The 24,364-nt window shown below is 37.7% G+C and overlaps 1 protein-coding gene and 1 long non-coding RNA gene across 2 annotated transcripts; both read left to right on the plus strand.

The window, feature by feature from the left end:
* Positions 1-16,871: 16,871 nt before the first annotated feature.
* Positions 16,872-19,141, plus strand: LOC133832627 (lysine--tRNA ligase, chloroplastic/mitochondrial-like). The gene is made up of 6 exons (XM_062262942.1): positions 16,872-16,964; positions 17,437-17,590; positions 17,822-17,930; positions 18,136-18,193; positions 18,752-18,820; positions 19,136-19,141. Exons 1-6 carry the CDS (start codon positions 16,872-16,874, stop codon positions 19,139-19,141), a joined length of 489 nt encoding a protein of 162 aa, XP_062118926.1.
* A 110-nt stretch (positions 19,142-19,251) lies between these two features.
* LOC133829236 (uncharacterized) lies at positions 19,252-20,992 on the plus strand. Its single transcript, XR_009891636.1, has 2 exons — positions 19,252-20,841; positions 20,938-20,992. It is a non-coding gene; the product is annotated as an uncharacterized LOC133829236 (long non-coding RNA).
* Positions 20,993-24,364: the final 3,372 nt, after the last annotated feature.

Here is a 24,364-nt window from a genome sequence, read left to right on the forward strand (position 1 = left end):
TATTATCACATAATAGTATATTTGGCCTGAATAACAAATTTTTTCTTAAATATGTCTTTTTACCATTTTACTATTTTTATCAACTCTTGCCTTGAATAGTGTTGATAGAGCCGCTGTGGGGACCTATGGACCTATAATTCCAAGCTCCAATAAATTTGTGATTATTAATTGAACTCTTTAATTAAATAATCTTAATTTATTAATCTCATGATTACTCTACTATAAATATGAGACTACACTCTTGTAATTATAGACATTTCATTTACTGAATACTTTATAACAATAAAGTGTCTATTGATATAATCATTACATACAAATTAACCCTCAAATAAAGGTTCATAATTAACCGAGAATAAAATTACTGTTTTACCCTTTTAATTATATCTGGTTTCCTTAAGTACCACCGACTTTACTAGTGAAGGTTAATTCATAACCAAATTATGAATTTAAGCTCAATAACCTTTCAGTCCCAAAAGTCAAACCTTAAGAGAACCATTATTCAATCTCTTGCGATAATGTATAGATTCATTATCTATATATAGAGGATTGAGTGACAATTATAGTTGTAACAATAGATAATTAATAACGTATCTATATTTGTTATAGAGCGTTCTATGAATTTAAGAGTGTAATTCCAAGTTTTTAGTGGAGTCACGAGAAATTAATAAGTTAGGAAATTTATTTATTAGATTTATGATAACTTATTAGAGTAGTAATAAGGACAAAAAAATCCATTCTATTTTTTGTCATATTTGATATATTCCCTGTTCATGAGTATATTTCGTAATTTGTCATTTTTGGATTTCCTTTTATCAACGGAGAGATATATTATATTTAATATTTATTAATTAATGGATAGAAGCATTATGGTTAACTATTTTATCTTTTTATACAATCCTTTTTTTTTTGGTCTTTTCTGACAAATTTTTTCGTTCTTTTCATTTGTTTATTTTTATTAATTTTACTGATAATTTCTTTTTATTGATACCTAAACTTTCAATTCTCTATAATGTTTGTGTCTTTTTTTCTAGTAATTTAAGTTATATTATATTTTTTTACTATTCATGTAATGTAAAATCTTGAGATATATACTTAAGTGTTTTTTCATTATTTATTTGATTATCTATTTTTTATTCTCTTCTTTTTTTAATATTTTTTTACATGCTTTATTAAGCTACAAAAAGAGGAAAAATAGAGATTAAAAAAAAAGATGGGTAATGTTAGTGAGGCCTTGAGAAGAAACCACACAAGGCACACTACACTTACAATAATTCACCCTTTTTTAACTATTAAAAACCCTACATTAACATTAAAAATATAGATTTACATATTACATTTTTGTTTGATAATATAATAATAGATTTAAATAAAAATATATAAGTACTTACAAAATGTAATAATAATAATAGGAAAATTCATTTAATCTAAACCGTCTAATCTTTCAATTATTAATATTAGTTGTGACAATTTTATGTATATACATATTTTACAGCTATAGATATTTTAAGTGGGGACCACATCAATTTTAATGGTATAATTGAAATTAATTATTGTGTGTAAAAAATGTGTACAATTTAAGTGTGTTTTAATCATTAGTCTTCTAAATATAATATCTTTTATACTTTAATATGTATATATCACATGAAAAATGGGTGTGTTGAAATTGAGCACAAAAAGCTAATATGAATTGGGAAATTTCAGTTTGTATGCTTAATAAGGCTATAATTTAAAAAAAAATGCTAGGCATATTAAAGATTTCAAAATAATGTTATTTTTTTGCACTTTACCCAAAATACCCTTACCATTTCCCCCTCACTTTCCACTTCTCATTTCTCTCTTCTCTCTTCTCTCTTCCCTCTCTCTCTCTTATTTCACTCTCTCTCACCTCATAGCACCACCAACACCATCACCACACTAAATATTGTATTTCGAACAGATCTGGGCATGATTTTTGGGTTTTTTTTGCGATTTTTTTTTCAGATCCAAAACTCTGAAATCTGCAGAAAATCGACATTGCTCGATGTTGGTTCGATGGTGCTCGATGCCAACTTGATGGGACCTTCAAAATCATGATTTTTCATGGAAAAATGACTTTTCTCAATAGTGGTTCGATGGTGGCTCGATAGTGCTCGATGCAATTCTTGCAAGAGACATAATTTTTCACTCGGGTGTCCGTTTGGAGTGATTTTTTTTTATTTTGGGTATTTTTTCAAGATCTACACCTTTGACATGTTCATATGCACATTTGAGAAGTGTAACACTTGTAAAAATTACCAAAGTGCAAACATACCTCATGTTTAAGACATCTTTTGGTATATTTTCAAGTTTTAAACTTCCCAAATATGCATATGAGCATGTCAAACATGTAGATCTTGAAAAAAAATACCCAAAATAAAAAAAATCACCCTAAACGGACACTCGGGTGAAAAATTATGTCTCTTGCAAGAATCACATCCAGCACCATCGAGCAAAATCATTTTTTCATGAACATTCTTGATTTTGAAGGCCCCATTGAGCTGGCATCGAGCACTATCGAGCAACCATTCACTGGGTCCTTCAATATCAAGATTTTCATGAAAAAACGACTTTGCTCGATAGTGGTTCGATTATGGCTCGATGGTGCTCAATGATGTTAGATGCAATTCTTGTAAGAGACATAATTTTTCACTCGGGTGTCTGTTTGGAGTGATTTTTTTAGGTGTTTTTTTCAAGATCTACACGTTTGACATGATCATATCCACATTTGGGAAGTTTAAAACTTGAAAATATACCAAAAGATGTCTTAAACATGAGGTATGTTTGCACTTTTATATTTTTTTAGAAGTGTTACACTTCACAAATGTGCATATGAACATGTCAAACGTGTAGATCTTGAAAAAATACCCAAAATAAAAAAAATCACCCTAAACAGACACCCGAGTGAAAAATTATGTCTCTTGTAAGGATTGCATCGAGCACCATCGAGCAAAGTCATTTTTTCATGAAAAATAATGATTTTGAAGATCCCATGGAGCACCATCGAACCACCATCAAGCAATGTCGATTTTCTGCAGATTTATGAGTTTCGGATTTGAAAAAAAAATCGCAAAAATATTCCAAAAATCATGCCCAGCTCTGTTCGAAATACAATATTTAGTGTGGTGGTGGTGTTGGTGGTCCTATGAGGTGAGAGAGAGAGAGAGAGAGAGAGAGAGAGGGAAGAGAGAAGAGAGAAATGAGAAGTGAAAAATGAGGGAGGAAATGGTAAGGGTATTTTGGTTAAAGTGCCAAAAAGTAGCATTATTTTGAAATCTTTAATATGCCTTGCATTTTTTTTTAAATTATAGTCTTTATCAAGCATACAAACTGAAATAATTCTAGCAATATTCATTAGAGAAGAGAAAATAATTTAAAATTCTCAAATAAAGTGAATAGTAATTAGTAGAGTCAAAATATTTTTACAAATAAAAGATTACTCATATATATAACCAGAACAAGTAATATTTTTATTCTACATTTGAGAAGGTATTGGTAACAAATAATTTATCGATCATTTGGATTTGATATTTTCCTTAAGGCTATTTAAGATTTTTTCCCCCAAACTATTACCACTACCGTATCGTGCCCCCCGATTTTTTCAAGCTTGTTATCCCTCAAAAATATGAGGATGGCATGGCGAATGAGAATGTGGCACGTGACATCACAAATCACGAAAAAACGACGAAGTATTGAGAAAAGACCGATGGGCAAAAAAGATGGCTCCAGGACCTATAGGGAAGTCAACCAAGCCTAAAAGCCCTAGAAGTGGTCGGCCTGACCCTTACCCCAGAGGTGGTTGGCCTAAGCATGCCCAAGAGCCCTAGGGGTGGTCGACCTGACCCCTACCCCAGGGGTGGTCGACCCTAGTATGCCCAAGGATCCCTAGGGGTGGTCGACCTGACATGCTCAAGAACCACTTGGGTGGTCAGCCCACACTATTCTTCATAGGGTGGTCGGCTCAAACCCCAAGTACACTTCACTGAGAAATACTCATTCTCGCTCTAATTGAGATCAACAGGCCTAACACCTAGAATTTCACAGGCCTAACACCCAGAGGATCAACAGGTCCAGTCCTTAGAGGGTCATCAAGCCTAGCACCCAAGCTCTGAAGGGTCATCAGGCCTAGCACCTAAGTATCATAGACCAATCAAGACTTAGCATTTTCTCGAGGGTCTTAATCGTGCATTGTCAACCACGATCCAGAGAAGACAACAAGAAGACCCACATTCTCATAATCATGGGGAGGTGGACACGTATCTTTACTCACAATGATCATGTACTAAACCACAATCTCCATTACTACTGATCATGTAACAGCCCATGGGTACTATAAATAAAGGACCCAGGGCTTCATAAAGGGAATTTTGGACTTTTCCCTAGGATCGCTTTTTCTAGCATTTTGGAGATCTAAAGAGCATTTGGGGAGAAATTATGGGCAAGTGAGAATAAGTGAATACTTGGGTTGAACAGTGTAATTGTCGAGTGATTCAATAGTAAAAGCTAAGTGGATTAGGCTATTACTGTTCATTTGAACAGGGCTGAACCACTATAAAATTCATGTGTGTTTATTTAAGATAATCGTACTCTGTTGTTTATTCTATTTATTTCGTTCAAAAGGTGTCGTATATTGTACATACGACCGTTGGCCAATTTGACAGGTCAACATTTTGGTGCTTTCATTGAGAGTACAAAATCAAGAAGCACACTTTCATCAGTTTACGATGCCTCCAAAACCCAGTCAGACAAAGAAGACTGCTCCCAGGGAATCCACCACCCAGGATACTATAGATCCCGTTAACGAACCTCAGGTGGAGGTTGGATATCAACCTAATGCGGAGGATCCACAGGACGCTCACCAGGAGGAGATGGCGCAATTTCTGGCGAGGCAGGAGGCCTTTGCTGCATAAATTTCCCTTCAGAGGGCGACTATGGAATGACAACGACGAGAGATAGATGAGTAGGTCCAGAGAATGATCCAGAGGGAGTAGGAAGCTGACCGAAGACACCAAGAGGCTATTGTGGCCTTGGAGGTGACTACTCAGTTAGGCCAAGCTAATGCTGAAGCTGCTGCTCAGGTGGTGAGGGAGGCTCAGGCCAAAGCAGCAGGAATGTGAGACAATAGTAACAAAGAGTCCCAGGGGAGGAGAAGGACCCCAATGACACTCTCAGAACCACTTTCTCAGAGACAGGATGAAGAGGCACAGTCCAAGATTGCCTCCTCCATGACTAAGAAGAATAACACTTGATCTCTGAGTAGGAGTATTACCAACCTGAAGGCCCCTTTCCAGGGGGACGGACAAAACAACGCAGGAAATGAGGGTCAAACATCTGAGAGGCGTGACAGGATTGGAAATGGCCGCTCAAAGTCTCAAAGTCATGTAGGAGGAGAGGTTCAGGGACAGGGTTGCACCGACAGGGGCAAGGCAGACCTACCACCCCTACACCCTCAGTCTCGCAAGGGAAAGGAACTGATGAATAACATTAGTACTGTGTTCGATAGGCTGGGGAAAGATGCACAACCTCAAGATTTGAGGGAGGTCATCAACAAGAGGACCAGCGCTCAGGAGGGGGTACCAGGGACATCTACCCTACCTGGAGCAGCGATCCCACCAGCAGTGCAGGCTCAAATAGATGCACTCATCATGGTTGTACAGGGTCTGGCAAAGAAACCTTCCAATATCGAGCTGGCATGTAGAAGTGGGAGTCCCTTCAGTACTAATGTCCAAGCTGCCCAACCATCACCGAAATATTAGACCCCAAAACTCCCAACATACACTGGGAAGGAGGACCCAGTACGACATATTAGTTCGAGGATCAGATGGAGTTACTCGGTGTGGAGCATGATTATAGGTGCAGGGTATTCCCTACCACTCTCTCTGACTCAGCTTAGGAATAGTATTAGAAATTCAAACCTGGATCCATCACTTCCTAGGAGCAGTTCAGGAAGGAATTCTGTAAGGTATTTAGTGCCGGGCGGATTAAACTAGTTTATGCTAATCAATTAGCTGACATCAAGCTAGGGAAAGATGAATCCCTGAAAGACTACATTCAAAGATTCATGAGGGAGGAAAACCGAGCGTCCATGGTAGGAGATGAAGGGAAGTTCGTTGCCATCTCGGCAGGAACAATTTATCGTAGTCCCTTGTGGGATAGTATACACAGGAACCCTATCAACACCTTGCAAGAGTTCCTGGACCGAGACAACAAATACATGAAGCTAGATGATGCTAGCATGAAGGAAGAAAAAGGCATAAACCATTCAGCCATTGTCAAGGCAAATAAAAATGGCGCAAACCCTCAGGGCAATAATGGGGGCAACGATAAGAAGAGGAATGCCTCAGGGGTCGAGCAGGGTGGAGAAAAGAAAGCTAAGCCAGCACCCACCGACAAACAAGCTAAGCATCAACCCTACCAGCCCAGGTTCACCAATTATACCATCCTGTCCACATCAAGGGCTGAGATTTACTTGGAAATATACCAGGAGGTACCATATTGAAAACCACCACCCTTGCGTTCAGAAGGAAAGAAGGACAGGAATAAGTTTTTTCATTTCCATAATGTTTATGGGCACGACACAAATGAATGCAAACAATTGAAGGATGAGATAGAGTTTCTTCTCTGATAAAAAAAACTCTCGATGTACCGAGGAAAAACCGAAACCCCATGCAGGAATCCAGAATTCCGAAGGCAGAGAATTCCACCACTTAAGCCAGCAGCTGTAGAATTCACACTAGATACCATATGTGGAGGGCCCCACATAGCAGGCAACAGTAACAATGCCCGTGAGCGATATGCAAGAACCCTCAGACATGAGGTAGGGGAGTCTTCCTAGTGTATGGCAGTCGAGGAGCGATCTCCAAAATATCCAAAGTATGAAAGTGAAACTCTCACTTTTACAGAGGATGATGCCAGGCATGTGAGGTACCCCCACAATGACCCTCTGGTCCTTACCATTCAATTCACCAATGCCTGGGAGAAGAGATGCTTGGTGGATACGGGAAGCTCAGTAGATATCATCTACAAATCATCCCTCGAGAAGATGAAGCTCATGGTCAAGGACCTGACACTATGTTCCCAAGTGATATATGGGTCCACGGGATAATGCCTAGCACCAGCAGGAACTATCAGACTACTGATCACGGTGGGGGATGCCCCCAGGCACGAGACTGTAATGACAGAGTTCCTAGTGGTAGATTACTCATCAGCTTATAATGTAGTGCTCGGGAGACCCCTCCTAATGGCATTACACACAGTAGTATCTATCTGGCATCTATCTTTGAAGTTCCCCACCAGTGCAGGGCAATGATGCGTACAGGGTAACCAAAGGGAGGCACGAGATTGTTATAATGTGTCAGTGGTCAAGACAAAGAAAGGACCATGCATAAATAACATGACAGTAACCAGCTACAAAGAGAATGAAGGAATCAATGAGGTTGTCAACATGGAAGTTGACATTGAAAGAAACACTCTACTGGAGTCAAGGGCTCCTATTAACGAAAATTTGTTGTTATAGCAAGTTTCACAAAGTGAGGGAAACGATATCGATCCTCGCTTTGGGGATGACGTCATGGAGGTGGGACCAGTCGAAGATCTTGATGAAGTCGTACTAGATGAGGAGGACCCGACTAGAGTATTCAAAGTCGGGAAGGAGTTAAAGGTGGAAATTAAAGCACGGTTGGTGGAATTTTTGAAGAAAAACCAGGATGTCTTTGCCTGGTCACATAAGGACATGGTTGGAATTTCTCCATCCGTGATAAGTCATGTCCTCAATATAGACAAGAACTACCCACCAGTGCAACAAAAAAGGAGATTACTTGACAAAGACCGATCTTAAGCCCTGAAGGAGGGGGTCGAGTGACTCAAGAAAAATGGTTTTACAAGGGAGGCCTACTACCCTGATTGGGTATCAAACCCCGTGCTGGTCCCAAAACCAAATAGGAAGTGGAGAACATGCGTGGACTTCACAGATCTAAACAAGGCCTGCCCCAAAAACTGCTTCCCACTACCTAGAGTAGACAACCTGGGTGATGCAACGACATGACATGAAATACTCTCATTCATGGATGCATATTCTGGTTATAATCAAATAAGTATGCACCCTCCCAATGAGGAACCTACCAGCTTCCGGGCAGACAAGGGATTGTATTGTTATAAGGTGATGCCATTCAGCTTGAAGAACGCAGGAGCCACCTACCAACGTTTAGTGAATGGCATGTTCCGAGACTTGATCGGCAAAAATATGGAGGTATACGTCTATGACATTTTGGTCAAGTCCAAAGAAGTTGGAGGGCATGTTCAAGACTTGGAGGAATGCTTTGTAATACTTAGAAAGTATAACATGAAGTTAACACCTCTCAAGTGCTCGTTTGGAGTTGGTTCTAGTATGTTTCTCAGATACATAGTCAATTCACATGGAATCGAGGCTAACCCTGAGAATATCAAAGCATTGATAGACATGAAGTCACCTACCACAATCAAATAAGTGCAAAGCTTAACCGGGAGAGCAGCTACCCTCAGTAGTTTCATATCACAGTCTATGGACAAGTGTGTCCCTTTCTTTAACTTACTAAGGGGCAGCAAGAAGATCCAATGGACCGAGGAATGTGAGGAAGATTTCCAAGCCCTGAAGGAGCACCCATCCTAGCGAAGCCAATATATGGTGAAGTACTATTCATCTATTTGGCAATTACTGAGCATGCAATCAGTGTTGCTTTGGTAAAGGAAGAGAACATGGTACAACACCATGTATACTATATTAGTAAAAGGCTAGTAGGTGCGGAGTCTAGGTATCCCCCTCTTGAAAAGCTAGCCTACTATTTAGTAATCGCCTCTCGAAAGTTGAGTCCATATTTCCAAGCTCACTCGATCCGAATCCTAACCGATCAACCGCTGAGACAGGTTCTCTAGAAACTGGAGGCCTAAGGACGATTACTCAAGTGGGCAGTGGAACTAGGACAGTTTGATATCACTTATCATTCGAGGACGGTGATAAAAGGACAAGCATTGGCAGACTTCTTAGTCGAAGGCACCAACCTTGAAGGCCCTTCCTACCAATTAGAAAATGGAGATACCAAGAAAGAAGGAGATACTCCTGTATGGAAGCTATATGTTGATGGAGCATCTAATCAGCACAACTCTGGCGCAGGAATCATACTGATCAATCCGGAGAATCATCGAATCCATTGCTCTCTCAGATTTGGATTCAATGCTTCAAACAACGAGGCTAAATACGAGGCATTATTAGCAGGATTACGCTTGTCTCGGGATGTACATGCACAGTCCCTAGAGATATTAAGTGATTCCTAGCTAGTGGTGTACTAGGTACAGGGGGAGTATCAAGCCAAGGGACTTTGGATGGTGCAATACCTGAACAAGGTGAAGGACTTGTTGGCACAGTTCAAGAAATACTCAATTATACAAGTCCTAAGAGAACAAAATGACAATGGCGATGCCTTAGCCAAGCTTGCCAATGCCAAAGATGTAGACACCCTAAATGTCGTTCCCGTCGAATACTTGGTGGAAAGAAGCATAACCAAGCAGGAGGCACTACCTGTTGAGTTAGGAGATACATGGATGACCCCTATTATTAACTATTTCAACCAAGGAGTAGTGCCCAATGATTGGAACAAAGAAATGAAGTTGGTGAGACAAGTTGCACATTATATGATAGTCGAAGGGGTACTATACTAACGAGGGTACTCCCTACCACTGCTAAGGTGCATTACACCAGACCAGTCAAAGTTGTTAATGATCGAGGTACATGAGGGGTTTTGTGGAGATTACGCTGGGGGGCAGAGCCTATCAAAGAAAATCTTAAGACAAGGATACTTTTGCCCTGCGATGAATGAAGACTTGATGGAGTATGTTAAAAGATGCCACAAGTGCCAAATGTTCTCCAAGATACCCTGGGCGGCGCCTAACGAATTGACACAGATGCACAGCCCTTGGCCCTTTGTTGTGTGGGGGATCGACCTAATCAGAAAGCTACCTACGAGAACGGGAGTAGTCCAATTTGTTGTTGTAGCCGTGGACTACTACACCAAATGGACTGAAGCAGAACCGCTCGCCACCATAACCTCGAAGAAAGTCTTAGACTTTGTGGTGAAGAATATCATATGTCGATTTAGCCTACCAAGGAAGATAGTCTTAGACAATAGGACTCAATTCAACAGTGATATGTTCACCTTATTTTGTACGAGGCATGGAATCACAAAGATCTTTTCCTCAGTAGCACACCCCCAAGCTAATGGCTAAGTAGAAGCACTGAACAAGACTATCAAAGACACTCTAAAGAAACGCCTTGAACAAGCCAAAGGATCCTGGTCAGAATTACTTCTGGAGGTCCTATGGTCACATTGAACGATGGCACGAATGACGACAGGGCATACACCATTCTCTTTGGCATTTGGGTATGAAGCCATGTTGTTGGTTGAACTCACTCCCGCATTGCATAGATGGGAGACATACGATCAGGGGAGGAACCATGGACTAATAGAAGAGTTGCTTGATCTGATCAAAGAAAGACGAGAAAAGGAAAGTCTCAGAGTAGCAGCACATCAACAAAAAGGGGCCAGATACTTCAACTCTAGGGTGAAAGAATGAAAATTCCAAGTTGGGGACTTAGTACTCAGGAGGGTGTTCCTAAACACTAAGGACACTACAGTAGGGGTACTAGGACCTAATTGGGAAGGGCCATACCTTGTGGAGGAGGTGATCCCACCAGGGACGTACAAGATAGCTCGACTAAATGGAGAACTAATAAAAAACTAGTAGAATGGCGAACACCTCCGCCGGTACTATCAGTGAAACTTTTCAGCAGCGACACAAGTTTTAATTTGCAAATGTAGTATTTTTCAAATTGTCTATGTAACAGCCATTGTGCTTCAATGAATGATTTAAATTCCTAAGTTTCTCTTAGTTATTTAAATTTCCTTCAACGAAGGACTTGTCCTTTAGACCTGTCAACCCAATCGGGTCATGTTCGATTCTGGTCCTTGAGGGGCCTATCGACCCATAAGATCCAAATGAGAGACTGGTCCTAGGACCTTGTCGCAAAATTAATGGATCATGTTCAATCTTTGTTCTTGAGGAGCCTATCGACCCATAAGATCCAAATGAGAGACAGGTCTGAGGACCTTGTTGCCAAATTATTTGATCATGTTCGATCCTGGTTCTTGAGGAACCTATCGACCCACATGATCAACAAGAGAGACAGGTCCTAGGACCTTGTCGCTAAATTTATTGATCGCATTCAATCCTCGTTCTTGAGGAACCTATCGACCCATATGATCAACAAAAAAGATTGGTTTGAGGACCAGTCGCCATTATTTGATCACGTTCAATCCTGGTTCTTGACGAACCTATCGACCCATACGATAAAAAAAAGATTGTTCTGAAGACCAGTCGCCATCATCAGATCATAATCAAATCTAGTCCTTGAGAGACTGATCGATAATTTGATCTAAGACTCATTTCAGGCTCGATTAGCCCATCTAGACTCGGTTGGTCCAACTTAGACACTTCTGTCTACAATCATTATAACGAGTACAAAAGAGATTACGTAGATCGTGTTCAACACTTGCTACACAATATGCATCCGTGTATAGGTATCATTACTACTGTGTATGAAACCATCACCTAACTACCAATGAGGGACAAGCATTTGCTGCTTGAATCATTGGGTGAAAAATATAGAACTATGTGTCTAATGCTCGAAGCAAGGCATGGTCAAGTAGCAAGTGACCAAGGTTTTAAACCCATGATCACTTGGGGGGCATTTATTACATACCGATCGGGGTATACACGAGCAATGAGAGTGCGACCTTAGGTACTAAGCAAGCTCATGTTTTTCTAGGGCATTTGTTCAACATATGTTCTGAAAATGCAAAAAAAAAAAAAAAAAAAAAAAAAAAAAAAAGGCATGGGAAGAGAGATTCCTAGCCATGTCCCTTATTGGGTGGTCGGCCTATCACCCATGGGGTGGTCGACCTGACTGTTTTGTAAATGGTACTTGGTGAAGTATCGTACTACTCACATTACCATGGTTGTTAGCATGAAAAACATAAAAGAGTAAGGTTAGTATGGCATGAAAAATACATGTGTTCAGAGTATACTGATACTTGAACCAATGAGGGTCGTGGGTTGATATACTTAGTAAGCATTGGAAATTAAAATTTTCAATCAATACACTGAGTACTCATAACAAAAAAGCATAAAGACATAAAATGTCATATGAAAAATTGTCAAGTACAAGGTACCCCACCAATGGCATGAAAGGAAAGACAGAAAAAAGGACCAAGAAGACTAACTAGGGCGAGGAGTATCATCTGAGAGACTACCCTGAGCCTCGGCATCCTCACGAGCCAGACACTTCCTAAGCTCCTTCACTCGCATCTTCTCGTGAAGGAAATCCAAGTTCAGATCTTTGTTGGGCTTCCAGATCAAGTAGAAGCATGAGAAAGCTGTCTCTGAATACTCCTCTCGAGCCTTGTCCTGGGCAGCTTTGACCTCTTCCTCCTTCTCGACAGAAGCGTCCTTCCGCAATTGGTCCATGTCAACAATCAACTTCTCTTTCTCAGCTTCAAACTGTTGGAGTTGATCGGCAAGTTTCCCCTCCATCTGGGTTAAGAGTCAACTCGATCACTTCCTACTGCTTGAGCTCCACGGTACTGTGAAGAGTGTTGATCTTTTCATCTTTCAAAGTAATGTCTGCATCCTTAGAGCCAAGAACTCGCCTAAGGTCCAGCACCTCATGGTGGACAACTTCAAGCTCAGAACGAAAGTTTGACCAAAATACTCTGCCACGCCCCGGAGGTATGGATGAAGAGGAAGTAGGGCACCAGACTTGATGGCAGAGCGTGTCCGTCAGAACCTATGAATAGAACACTCCTGAGAATGAGTAGCATAGCGATGAGAACCGTCGGTATGTTCTTGCTGAGAAGAAGATTGATGGGGAACCCGACTAGTATCTCAGTGCAAAGGGTGTTGCAATGGGTCTCGCTGACATGACCTATCCCGCTGAGAAGAATGACTCCGCTGAGATGTGCCTTGGGAGCCGCAGGGCGTACTATGCTGAGAAGAAATCTGAGAAGAGCCAGGCAAGGAGCCCTGAGTAATGTGCCTGGCAATATGAGGATCATCTTCAGAGGGTTGCCGAGTCGTCTGTTTTACTCTCTCCATTGGACAGTACCTTTTCAAGAAATCTTCCTCACTGAACAAATATAAAATGGAGCGAGGGAGAATCCTTTTCACCCTTTCCAAGAACTCCTGGGGAGTACACTCTCTTACTGACTTGTCTGATGAAGAGGAGTTGGACATCTGCAACTGAAGAAAAATGAAGATTAAAGTTAGTAAATGAGCATAATGAAGCCAATAGCTGGGTGCATATCCATGAACTAAGGAGTTAAAATGAAGAAATCATGAGTAAAATTCTATATAGGGGGTTGGCCTAATGAGCCTAAGCCTGGGTCGACCACCATGAATCCATCACATTACGAAGCATAAAAAATGGGGCATAGGTGGTCAGCCTACCACCTTAGGTCGATCACCCCAGGGATGCAAGCCTCAGAAAAGTGCCAGAGGACCGTTCAAATCTATAAAAAAATTAATTTTAACAGTACAAGGAAGGCCTCCCAGGAGATCAATTGAGGTGAAAAAATTATTTTTAGGGTCCCAGGTGGTCGGCTTATGCTTGGGCCGAACACCCTGGATCCCTAAAAATCGCCTAAGGCAAGAGAAAGGCAGTACTCGGCACATGAAGCTCTAGGGGTGGTCGGCCTAACCCTAATTCTAGACCTGGAAATCACCTAAGGGAAGGGAAAGGGAGTACTCAGCCCATGAAGCTCTAGGGGTGGTCAGCCTAACCCTAATTCTAGGCCTAGAAATTGCCTAAGGGAAGGGAAAGGGAGTACTCGGCCCATGAAGATCTAGGGGTGGTCGGCCTAACCCTATTCCTAGACCTGGAGATCGCATAAGGGAAGCCCTGAAGGTGCTTGGCCCAAACCCAGTTCCTACCTGGAAATCGCACAAGGAGAAGCCCTGAAGGTACTCGACCCTAACCCTGATCCTATCCTTGGAAATCACAGGTGCTAGGGTTTGGAGTCCTAGAAATCGCCAGAATAATTAGGTGGTCGGCCCAGGATCTTACATTCCTGGAAATCGCCCATCCATTAGTTTATAACCCTGGAAATCGCCATTTTTCAGAGAAATCTTGATACAAGTAAGTTAATTATTTTGGATCAAGATACACCAAAACAAGAAGATTCAAACAAAAATTCCTCAAAAATTGAAAGTGTTTCTTATAAATCTAAGCACATTTAAATTAAATGATGTGAGGATTAGAAGATCTACGTTTGTAAGGAACTGGAGAAATCAGACTTGGATCTTGTTTGAAAGTGGCGCATAAAGCAGGAATGAGAAGAGAAGACCTACTTATAACCTCTCAATTAGACAATATATTTTTAGGAATTCAAATTTCCTTGAAAAATATCTAATATGATTAAAATTTAAATTCTTTGAAAAATATCTATATTTTTAGGAATTTAAAATTCCTTGAAAAATATCTTATATTTTTAGGAATTAATATCCTTGAAAAATATATTATATTTTTCGGACGTCAAAACTCCTTGAAAAATATTTTATTTTTTTAGGATTTCAAATTTCCTTGAAAAATATACTGGATTTTTAGGAAATTAATTTTCCTTAAAATACCTAATTATTTTTTGAAATTACCAATTATCTCTGAAAAATTCGTGCTGAGTAAATTATCGATAGTTAAAAAAATACTATATGTAATGTCCTGAGGGACTTGACTATTTAAGTGTTGCTACGGTATGTTTCTCGGGCCTGGATCAAGTTTATCGTAATGTTGAATACATTACAATAAACTTGGGGGGAAAATGTTATCCCTTAAAAATATGAGGATGACATAGCGAATGAGAATGCAGCACGTGACATCACAAATCAGGGAAAAACGACGGACAAAAAAGATAGGTCCAGGACATATAAGGAAGTCGACCAAGCCTAAAACCCAAGGAGTTGTTGGCCTGACCTCCACCCCAGAGGTGGTTGGCCTAAGCAGGCCCAAGAGCCCTAGGGGTGGTCGGCCTGACCCCTACCCTATGGGTGGTCGGCCTCAATGCGTCCAAGTGCCCCTAGGAGTGGTCGACCTGACCCCTACCCCATGGGTGGTCGGCCCCAGTATGCCCAAGGATCCCTAGGGGTGGTTGGCATGACCCCAAACCCTAGGGTGGTCAGCCTGACATGCTCAAGAACCACCTGGGTGGTCGGCCCACCCTATTCTTCATAGGGTGGTTGGCTCAAACCCCCAAGTACACTTCAATGAGAAATACTCACTCTCATTCAAACTGAGATCAACAGGCCTAGCACAAAAAAGGTCACAAGCCTAGCACCTAGAGGATCAATAGGTCCAGTACCCAGAGGGTCATCAGGCCTAGAACCCAAGCTCTGAAGGGTCATCAGGCCTAGCACCTATGTCTCATAGACCAATCAAGACTTAATATTTTCTCGAAAGTCTCAATCGTGCATTATCAACCACGATCCATAGAAAACAATAGGAAGACCCATGATATCATAATCATGGGGAGGTGGACATGTATTCTTACTCACAATGATCGTGTACCAAACCAGAATCTCCAGTACTACTGATCATGTAACAACCCCTGGGTACTATAAATAAAGGACTCAAGGCTTCATAAATGAGACTTTTGGACTTTTCCATAGGATCGCTTTTTCTGGAATTTTGGAGATCTAAAGAGCATTTTGGGGAAAATTCTGGGCAAGTGAGAACGAGTGAATACTTTGGTTGAACAGTGTCATTGTCGAGTGATTCAATACTAAAAGCTAAGTGGATTAGGCTATTACTATTCATCAGAACAGGGCTGGACCACTATAAAATTCTTGTGTGTTTATTTAAGATAATCGTACTCTGTCGTTTGTTCTATTTATTTCGCTCAAAAGGTGTCGTATACAGTACATACGACCGTTGGCCAATTTCACATGTCAACAAAGCTGTTAAAAATTCCCTCCGAACTATTCACAATGATGTAAAGTGGGACTTCTGTCAAAATTTTATTCATTTTTTGTAACAGAAGATGATGTGGCATTTTTTTCCATTACTTGGCTTGACACGTGGGCCTAAATACCATCTGATTGGGATTGTAAAAACCAGATGACATGGCCTTTTAATTAGGGTAAATAGAATTTGATAAAATAAAATAAAAAAAATTAAGAAAACGATGGAATTTTTCAGTAAATCAAAATGAAGGATTTTAAGGTTATTACACACTTAGGATTAGGGTTTCATATGCTTTCTTCAACCTTTTTCCTTCTCATTCTTCTTTGTTTTCTTCCTTTCACTACACCAAATACCCCTTTCCATAACATATAAATATAATAGTATTGAAAAAGTATTATCATACATCAAATAATAAAGCAATTGGTGGGAAAAAAAATTGGCGGTACAAAATTTTGGAGCCCACGTCTTAGTAAAGTCTTCTACTTTTGACTTTTTTATTTGCCTCTACTTTTTTTTTCCAAACCTCTAAACACTTCTGACCATCCCTCAAGCTATACCCAGTTAGGGTTACCGTCTTCCTCTTCTTCTTCTAATCAATTTTCTTAAGCCTAGTTGAAAAAATTGGTAAAGACCAAACCATGAACACCACCACCTCTTTCCAACGCAACCTCCTACAAGAGCCTCAACGAATGGAAGGAGCCTCTCAGTCGCCGGAAGAGCGAAGTCGGAGACCGAGTGATAACGGTCGTGCGACGATGAGGTGCTCCGACCATTCTAGTGACAGAGCCTCTTCGACCATTCCAGTGACCGAGTGTTAATGGTCGCCGGAATCGCCGACTCAGTTGAGGATGCTCTATTAACTCTCTCAGGACCGAATTCATCTCTAGGCTTTCTGACAAGGTCCGTTCTGGTCTTGACGTTGCGTCCAGTCCCTACGATATCGACCGAACTTAGACCAGTGGCTTGAGTGGAGGTTTGTTTCAACTTCAATTAAAGAAAACTCTGTTTGGTTACTGAGAAAATGCGCTCAATATTTTTATGTTCTTTTTCTCGTCGAGAATTTGGAAATCTTGCATTTCTCACTCTAAGAGATGATTTTGGGACAATTCAAGTATCCCCACCTCAGCTTTCTGTCCTTACAATGATCTTGCCATCTCTTTGTTTGATGGATACTTATAATAAAGAAAAAAATATAATAATAAGATGTGATTAGGTGGTTTAGTTCTTAAAAGCATGTCTATTTTATGGGATGCTTGATCTAAAATATATAAGTTAGTTACCTTTTTTTTAAAAAAAAAAGGGGTATTTTCCAAAGTTTGTAAATTTTGGCGGGTAGGGATGGTTTCTTCAGAAACTTTCTATAAATCTTTGCTCACATTTAGTATGGAAGAATCCTCACTCAAGTTGTTCAATGTTTGAAACAACTTTATTGTGAAAAGGCGAGATTTTTAAGTGATCAATTTGACGAGTTTAAGAATCTTGTTGATATTGGTGACATACTTGGTGCAAGTGGCTCAATTAAGCGAACTGAGAAAGGCAAGTACTAAAAAACTTTATCTTTTGCACCTATTTGCGATTAGGTGCTGATTTTTGAATTTGTAGGTACTTCTGGGTGAAGCTATTCTTACCCTATTTGTATTGGAAGCTATTTAGATAAACCAATGCCATTTATAAAAAAAGCCATTGGCTTTGACTGGCTTCTTACTTTTTTTTGTGATTTCCCTTTGAGGTGAGAAACTAATTGAACTTATTTATTTGTTTCTTTAGGGGAGCTTTCTGTCTATGTGAACTCTTTTGCAATTCTTACAAAATCTCTACCGCCCTTGCCAGACAAATATCATGGTCTAACTCATGTGGATAAGCGTTACCGGCAACAGTAAGTTGAGTTTTCTGTTTCTTTTTCACAGTTTGAGTGAGAGTGTCTCTTATGGGAAATAACAAATTGTTTTCTACTGGATGATGATAGCCCACAATTTGTTGCAATGGTTCTTGCAAAAGACTTGTCCAAATGGCTTTTTAAATAAAATATATATTTTTTGGGGTATACTTGGTTATAACTGAACTTTACTTTTCTTTTAAAGGTACATTGATATGATTTCCAATCCTGAAGTAGATGATGTATTTCGGAAGAGAGCAAAGGTGAGTTAGGCTGAGGAGTAATTAAAGACCTTTTAGTTTTTTTTAAAGTATATGTTCTTTCCAGAAATAGTATTTTTATTAACTTGAGGACCTTAGAACTATCTTACATGATTGCTTCAAGTGTACTTCGCTTCTGATGAAGTATTTGAATTGAAAAAAATAGCATTAAATGACCTTTCCTGAGTTGAAGCACGGTTCATTGGATTTTATTTTTTTTCTAAAAATAAGGTTACAGGGTTATAATTTCTATATTAAGTTCCTTAACAGCATTAACACTTAAGGAGATAATTTATTTATGCAAGTTATGGATATTTTATCTTTCTTTTGAACAAATTTTCTCTAAATATTAGAGTGCTTACGGTGGTTGAATGTATTTAGCAATTATGGAGTTGTTGAAAACTTGAGCAAAAGAAGGATGGTATACCAAGTTGTTTCTAGTTTGGGCATTTTGAAGTATACATATATAAATTCAATATTATTCCCTAGATAGAGTGGTTGAGGCATCTTGCTCTTTATACATTAAAGATGTTTTGCTATTTTTTCTTTTTGGTGGATTAGATTGTATCAGAGTTACGTAAGACAGTGGAATCTTTTGGATTTCTCGAAGTTGAAACTCCAGTTCTACAGGTTTGTGGATTTTCTAACCATTTTATGGTCATATGGTTCATATCAAGATTTAGCATTTCTATAATGGAATTTGACTTTATAGTTTGGCTGAGTTCTTATGTAAGATTACCGTTACTTCTGGTGATGCTTGTTCAATTGCTTAGCTTTCGTTCTTGGCCAAGATACTACTTATAGAATACTCTATTCCATAATTTTTAAAAAAGATAATGTCTAGTTTATTGTAAAGATGACTGGAGGTTGAACTGTTGAAATACTTAGCTGGGAATTCTTTTGGTTCATATTTTATAAATTTTGATTAACTGTATTCATTTCCAGGAATAGTTTTACTTTTTCTGTATATGATAATTTTTTGGTGCCTTAATTTACATACATTAGTATTGTTTCTATTTGAAGGTTTGTTTTTAATTGACTTAATCAACTAGGGAACAGCTGGTGGAGCAGAAGCAAGACCATTTGTTACCTACCATAATTCGCTAGGAAGGGATCTTTATTTGAGGATAGCAACAGAGCTCCACTTGAAGAGGATGTTGGTGAGGATTTAGAGTATATTCATTTTCTTTCGAGTGCTATACTAACATGCATAATCTCTTCAACCGCCCTCTGGTATTTCCAAGGTGTAATTTCTCGAGTTTAACTTGGTCATTTTCCCGAAGTTGCTTTCTAATTTTTATTCATTAGTTTGTGTGTATATGTCAAATTTTATCACTTCCATGGCAGTATTGTTTTTTATTTTTGTTTGTTCTAATTTATTTTTGTTTTTTTCTTTTTGGTTTGTTCTACCAAACCTTTTCACTTGCATGCACGTTTTTGGTTCCCATTATAAAAAAAAAATCGACTATCGTCATTTACTTTTCTCTCCATATTATACATTTATGGTTTTTATTTCGTAAAGAATCGGTATTATATCTTGTTATTAGCTTGTTGTTATCTCATCTCTTTAGGAGTATTTCAACCGTTGTTTTCTTCTTCTTTGTGTTTGCTTTTAGTTTCCCTGGTAATTATTCCAAGTCAACTAATACTCTTTTTTGGTGTATACATGACCTTTCTGCATCTTCTTTGCCATGCCACTTAGTCTCAAATTTGGGTTTGTTGAATTGGTTGTAGTGTCTTTTATAGGGTTATGTATATTCTTCCCCATGCCATATATGATATCATGGTTTGTTTGGATTGAGTCATGTTTCTTTCTTGTTCATTTTATTTGGTTGTTAGTTGTATTATTGTTTTGCATTAGTGACCCAGATTCACATTTCTTTCAAAAATAGCTTTGAAAATATATGTTATATCAACTCCAAAAATTAATGGGTTATATTTATATATATTTTCTTGTTTATCTATTTATCTTTGACGTATATTAAATAACATATAACAATTGCTCATGGTTGCCACAACTACTATATTGCATTGTACTTTAACTTTCTGTTATCTAGCTAACCCTTGATTTCTCCTTTTATGTTCTGCATAATTTTCTATTTTTTTTACTAATGTAATTTGTACATTTGTTATGTGTGGAATTGTGGTAGCTGAACCACAATATTGGATCCAAGGGTTCTTTTATGGGGTTTGGTTTCTTGGTTATTTATCTGATTGTCTTTGTTTTATGGTTATTGTTTTTGTTCTATTATATGTTTTGCTCTTCTTCTTTTTTTTTAGTTTGAGTTTCTATCAGCATTTTATATAGCATCATAAAAAAACCATTGCATTAGTATTACTGTTATTTACACAAAATAGCAAACCATGTTCTAGGGTCCTCTTTTTTCTCAATGACGTGTCAGTAGCACATATTGAGGTATCATACATTGTCAATGAAATTTTAGGATATTTATCGTATCATGATTGTCATTTTTGTTGAACTTTACTAGCTCTATGATGTTCAAGGTGAGTATCCATTTGCATTGTTTATGAGTTGCACTATATTTTATTTGAGTTCCGTATCAATTTGCTTTTTTTATTGGTTGTAGGTTCGACCCAAGGAATTCTATGTTGGAGTGGTCCATTCTACTTATTGACAACTCGAACCGAAGGTCTGAAATTCTTACTGTTGTTTTCCTTTTGAAACTTAATAATTTATTTGATTTCAATTTAAGTGATAGTTATCTTGTATGATGAATTGTTTGCAGTGGATCAATGGAGTTTGTTGTTCCCCCAACAGACTCATCTGTATTTTTCCCGATTTCTGTCTTATTAATTCTTGCGTTGTAATTTATATCACATAAAAATGGAGTTTTCATTAGTTTCCATTTCCTTCTGACAGTTCCAGCCTTGTAAGTGCAAGTAAAGTTGAGAAAAAGGGAAAATGTCAGTGACAGGTTCGAATTCTGAGCAGCCACAGTTCATTGCCAGCGTTGGAAATCGGAGCTTTTCATCTAATGCCCCACTGATTGAGAACTCTAATGCTCAGATTGTTGTTCCAGATATGAGTCTTTTTCCTTTTTCTTTTTGCTGTGTATAAATGTAGTTTATTCATTAATTGGGTGCTTATCATGAATGGATACAAAATATTAGATTAAACCCTGAAACTGTTTGAAATAAGTCTTTAAAGAGAATTAGATGAACTAACTTTTTTCCTTCTTTCTTCTTTACATTCTTTTATGATAAAGGATTATTTTATTTTTGTTTTTTTGAGTGGTATCTTTGGGGAAATATATTTTGTTAACCTATGGGTGAATATAATTGTCAAACTTATTTACCTACTTAGTGAAATAAGATCAAGTTGAAAAAGTAATGTCTCATCAATGATAAAAAAGTACTTAAAGAACAAGATGGAAAATCTTGATCATTTTTATATTTGGATATGTAATTTCTTGGTCTGTTATTTGATGTTATCTTTTCATGTTAATTACCTTCATTGTAGACACTAAAATGTATTGTACTCAAGATCGCATGAATAATAATTTTACTCATTACATTAACCCCCACCCACCCCCGGATTGTTACCATATATCTAATGTTTTCCACAGTTAATTTGTTATCACTATAGGCATCCATTAGGTGTACTTACCCATCAATCTTTAACTAGCTCTCATTCTTGTTATAGGTTGGTGATGGGATGGCTTAGATTCTTAGAATCTCAAAAGATACTTGATTGCATAAATAGGCCAAGCAATGTAAGAATGGAGGATAAAAATATATTTTATTTATAATATATACATATATATGTTTGCTCTGGAATGTATCTTCTTCCTTCCTCTGTATTTGAGTTCTATCTCTGCCTTTGGTTTACTTACAGGCTCACCCAATTCCTATTCATGTTGAAGAAGTTAAAGGTATCCAGACCCTTGAGAAACATAATTTAGATAATAACTTAGCTTAATGCTTAGAAGCTCTATTTGACAATGTTTTCTTTGCCAGTGTAAACTCTTAATTCATGGATGTATCTTATGATAAATTTGCTCAAATAGATAGAATTTTCCTTTACTCTATCTTGCAGATGTAGTTAGTGTTGCCCAACACATTCTTGTTGTGGAGAAAGAATCAGGTACCTTTGGCCATTCATGTTGCTTGGATTACTAGATGCATTTCTATCAACTAAGCATGTATTGTTTGATTTTGGCCTAGTGTTCCAACGATTGGCAAATGTTTTCTTCCTCTGACAACAGAAGGTGAGAATGCAATGGTCTTTCATGAATGCCTTTCTTCCAATTGTGATCTTAACTGATGAGTTATGTCTTTTTCAGACATAAGGAAAACTGAAGTCGTGTTACATAGATGCTACCTACGAAGAGAGGTGCCGCAATGGAGGTAAAACTCTCTGTGCTTTCTGATGCGAACCTTTTTTAGCTGTCTATGATTGTTATAATGTACAATAGTTTCTTTTAACTTGAAAGACTGGAGCTAGAGGTGATGATGCAAAGAGGAGTGAAGTTTGAGATAGAAGCATTATCTGTGCGTGCATTATCCTTCTTATTAGAGGAGTACATACCATCTTAAATTCAAGGTGGGTTCTACATCTAATCTTTTGAAAATTATATGTATTTGTCAAGTAGGAGCCTAAATAGTTTAGTTGATGGGTTGTCTGCATAAGTGTTACATTAGAAAAATTAACGTTTTATGAATCAAATAACATTATTGGGAATCACTGTAATTTTCCTTCGAATTGAAAAATGAGAAAAAATCAGAAGTAAAACATTCTTAAATTTGATCTTCATTATTGCTAACATTTGATGAAATGGACTTATTTGAGTCTTGGACTCATCTTTGCCATTCATTGGAATAGTATTCAGAGGCTCTATTGTAAATCTCACCTTATTTGACTCATCTCTACCATTCATCAACCTTGTTTGACACTTCTAGCATTTTTTTTGAAAAAATATTATACAATATTTGAAGGATCTAATATGTGTGGATTTTATTATTTATTTCTCTTCATATTTTTATTTCATATTCCTCTATTGATATTAATTAGCTTTTCACTTTAGATGAAAAACACCAATAGTTGGCTAAGAGAATAAACGAAATTTTGTGTTTATTTTCTAAATGTAATTTAGTGATAGGCGATCAGTTTTGGTATGTTTTTATTGATTTTGAAACTAATTCTTTGAATTTTTTTTTCCATTATTTTTGTAAGAGTGACTGTATGAAGAGAAAAGAGAAAGACATTACAAAAACAATAATCACATTGATTTGGTTATGAATTATGATTGACTTAAAATTTAGTGGTCAGTCTCAGTTGTTTTTTTTCCCTTCAGTTTTGTCAAAAAGTGGTAAAAGAATTGACTAACAAATAACACAAGTAAACATTAGCTTAGTGAAAAACTTGAGCATAACTTATCCCAAGTAAAATTAAAGATATGTAAAATATTTGAATATATTCATTATGATCGATTAGTGACATCAAGATATTTTATTTTATTTTTGGCATGATTAGTTTCAATTTTTTGAATTTTAAGTAAGTAGTATCATGATCCATGAGCTAGAAAATGAACAAACAATTTCTTTCTGGATAATTCATTAGAAAATAAAAAAAATATTTTATCAAGATTATCCTTAAACTTTAAGCAAATGAAGCATAAAAATGTCTAGTGATGAAAAAAGAGAAACATAGTATAGAGAAACATAAAAAATTTCTTTCTTGGATCTCTTTCATTATTATTATTATTCATCGAAACATAATTTTCCCTAGCATAGTATAGATTCTAGAAATGTGGTAAAATTAGTATTGTACCTCTACTAATCTTGGCTCAAAGTAATCCCTTTTTCAAGTGTTTTCTTCCAAGACTGAATCAAGATTTATTTACATAGATAGATACTGTACATACTATTATTCAAACTTTACTGGAAATTGACTTATCCTCTTCATATCCCAAAGGTCAATTATAAGACAAGGAATTCTCATAATTATCATAAAAAAAACTTTCTTTCTTTGATAAAGCATATATATGAAGCTATTGATAAAAAAAAAAAGCTAGTTTGATTAATAATTAGCTTTATATGAAAAGGGTATGTGGAAAAAGTTACAAAATGAGGTGAAATTAATGTAGAGGCACATATCAAGGACTCAATAATGTATGATTATGAATTATCATTATCAATGCCCATGTAATATCT

This window comes from Humulus lupulus, chromosome 4 (genome assembly GCF_963169125.1).
Source record: "Humulus lupulus chromosome 4, drHumLupu1.1, whole genome shotgun sequence".
NCBI classification, from domain to species: domain Eukaryota; kingdom Viridiplantae; phylum Streptophyta; class Magnoliopsida; order Rosales; family Cannabaceae; genus Humulus; species Humulus lupulus.

What these genes read in the sequence shown, in the direction of transcription:
- LOC133832627 (XM_062262942.1), top strand. Translation starts at nt 16,872, where the DNA reads ATGGTCGCCGGAATCGCCGACTCAGTTGAGGATGCTCTATTAACTCTC. An exon ending in GATAAGCGTTACCGGCAACA is followed by an intron (nt 17,931 to 18,135) that starts GTAAGTTGAGTT and finishes TTTCTTTTAAAG; the next exon opens with GTACATTGATATGATTTCCA. An exon ending in TATTTCGGAAGAGAGCAAAG is followed by an intron (nt 18,194 to 18,751) that starts GTGAGTTAGGCT and finishes TTGGTGGATTAG; the next exon opens with ATTGTATCAGAGTTACGTAA.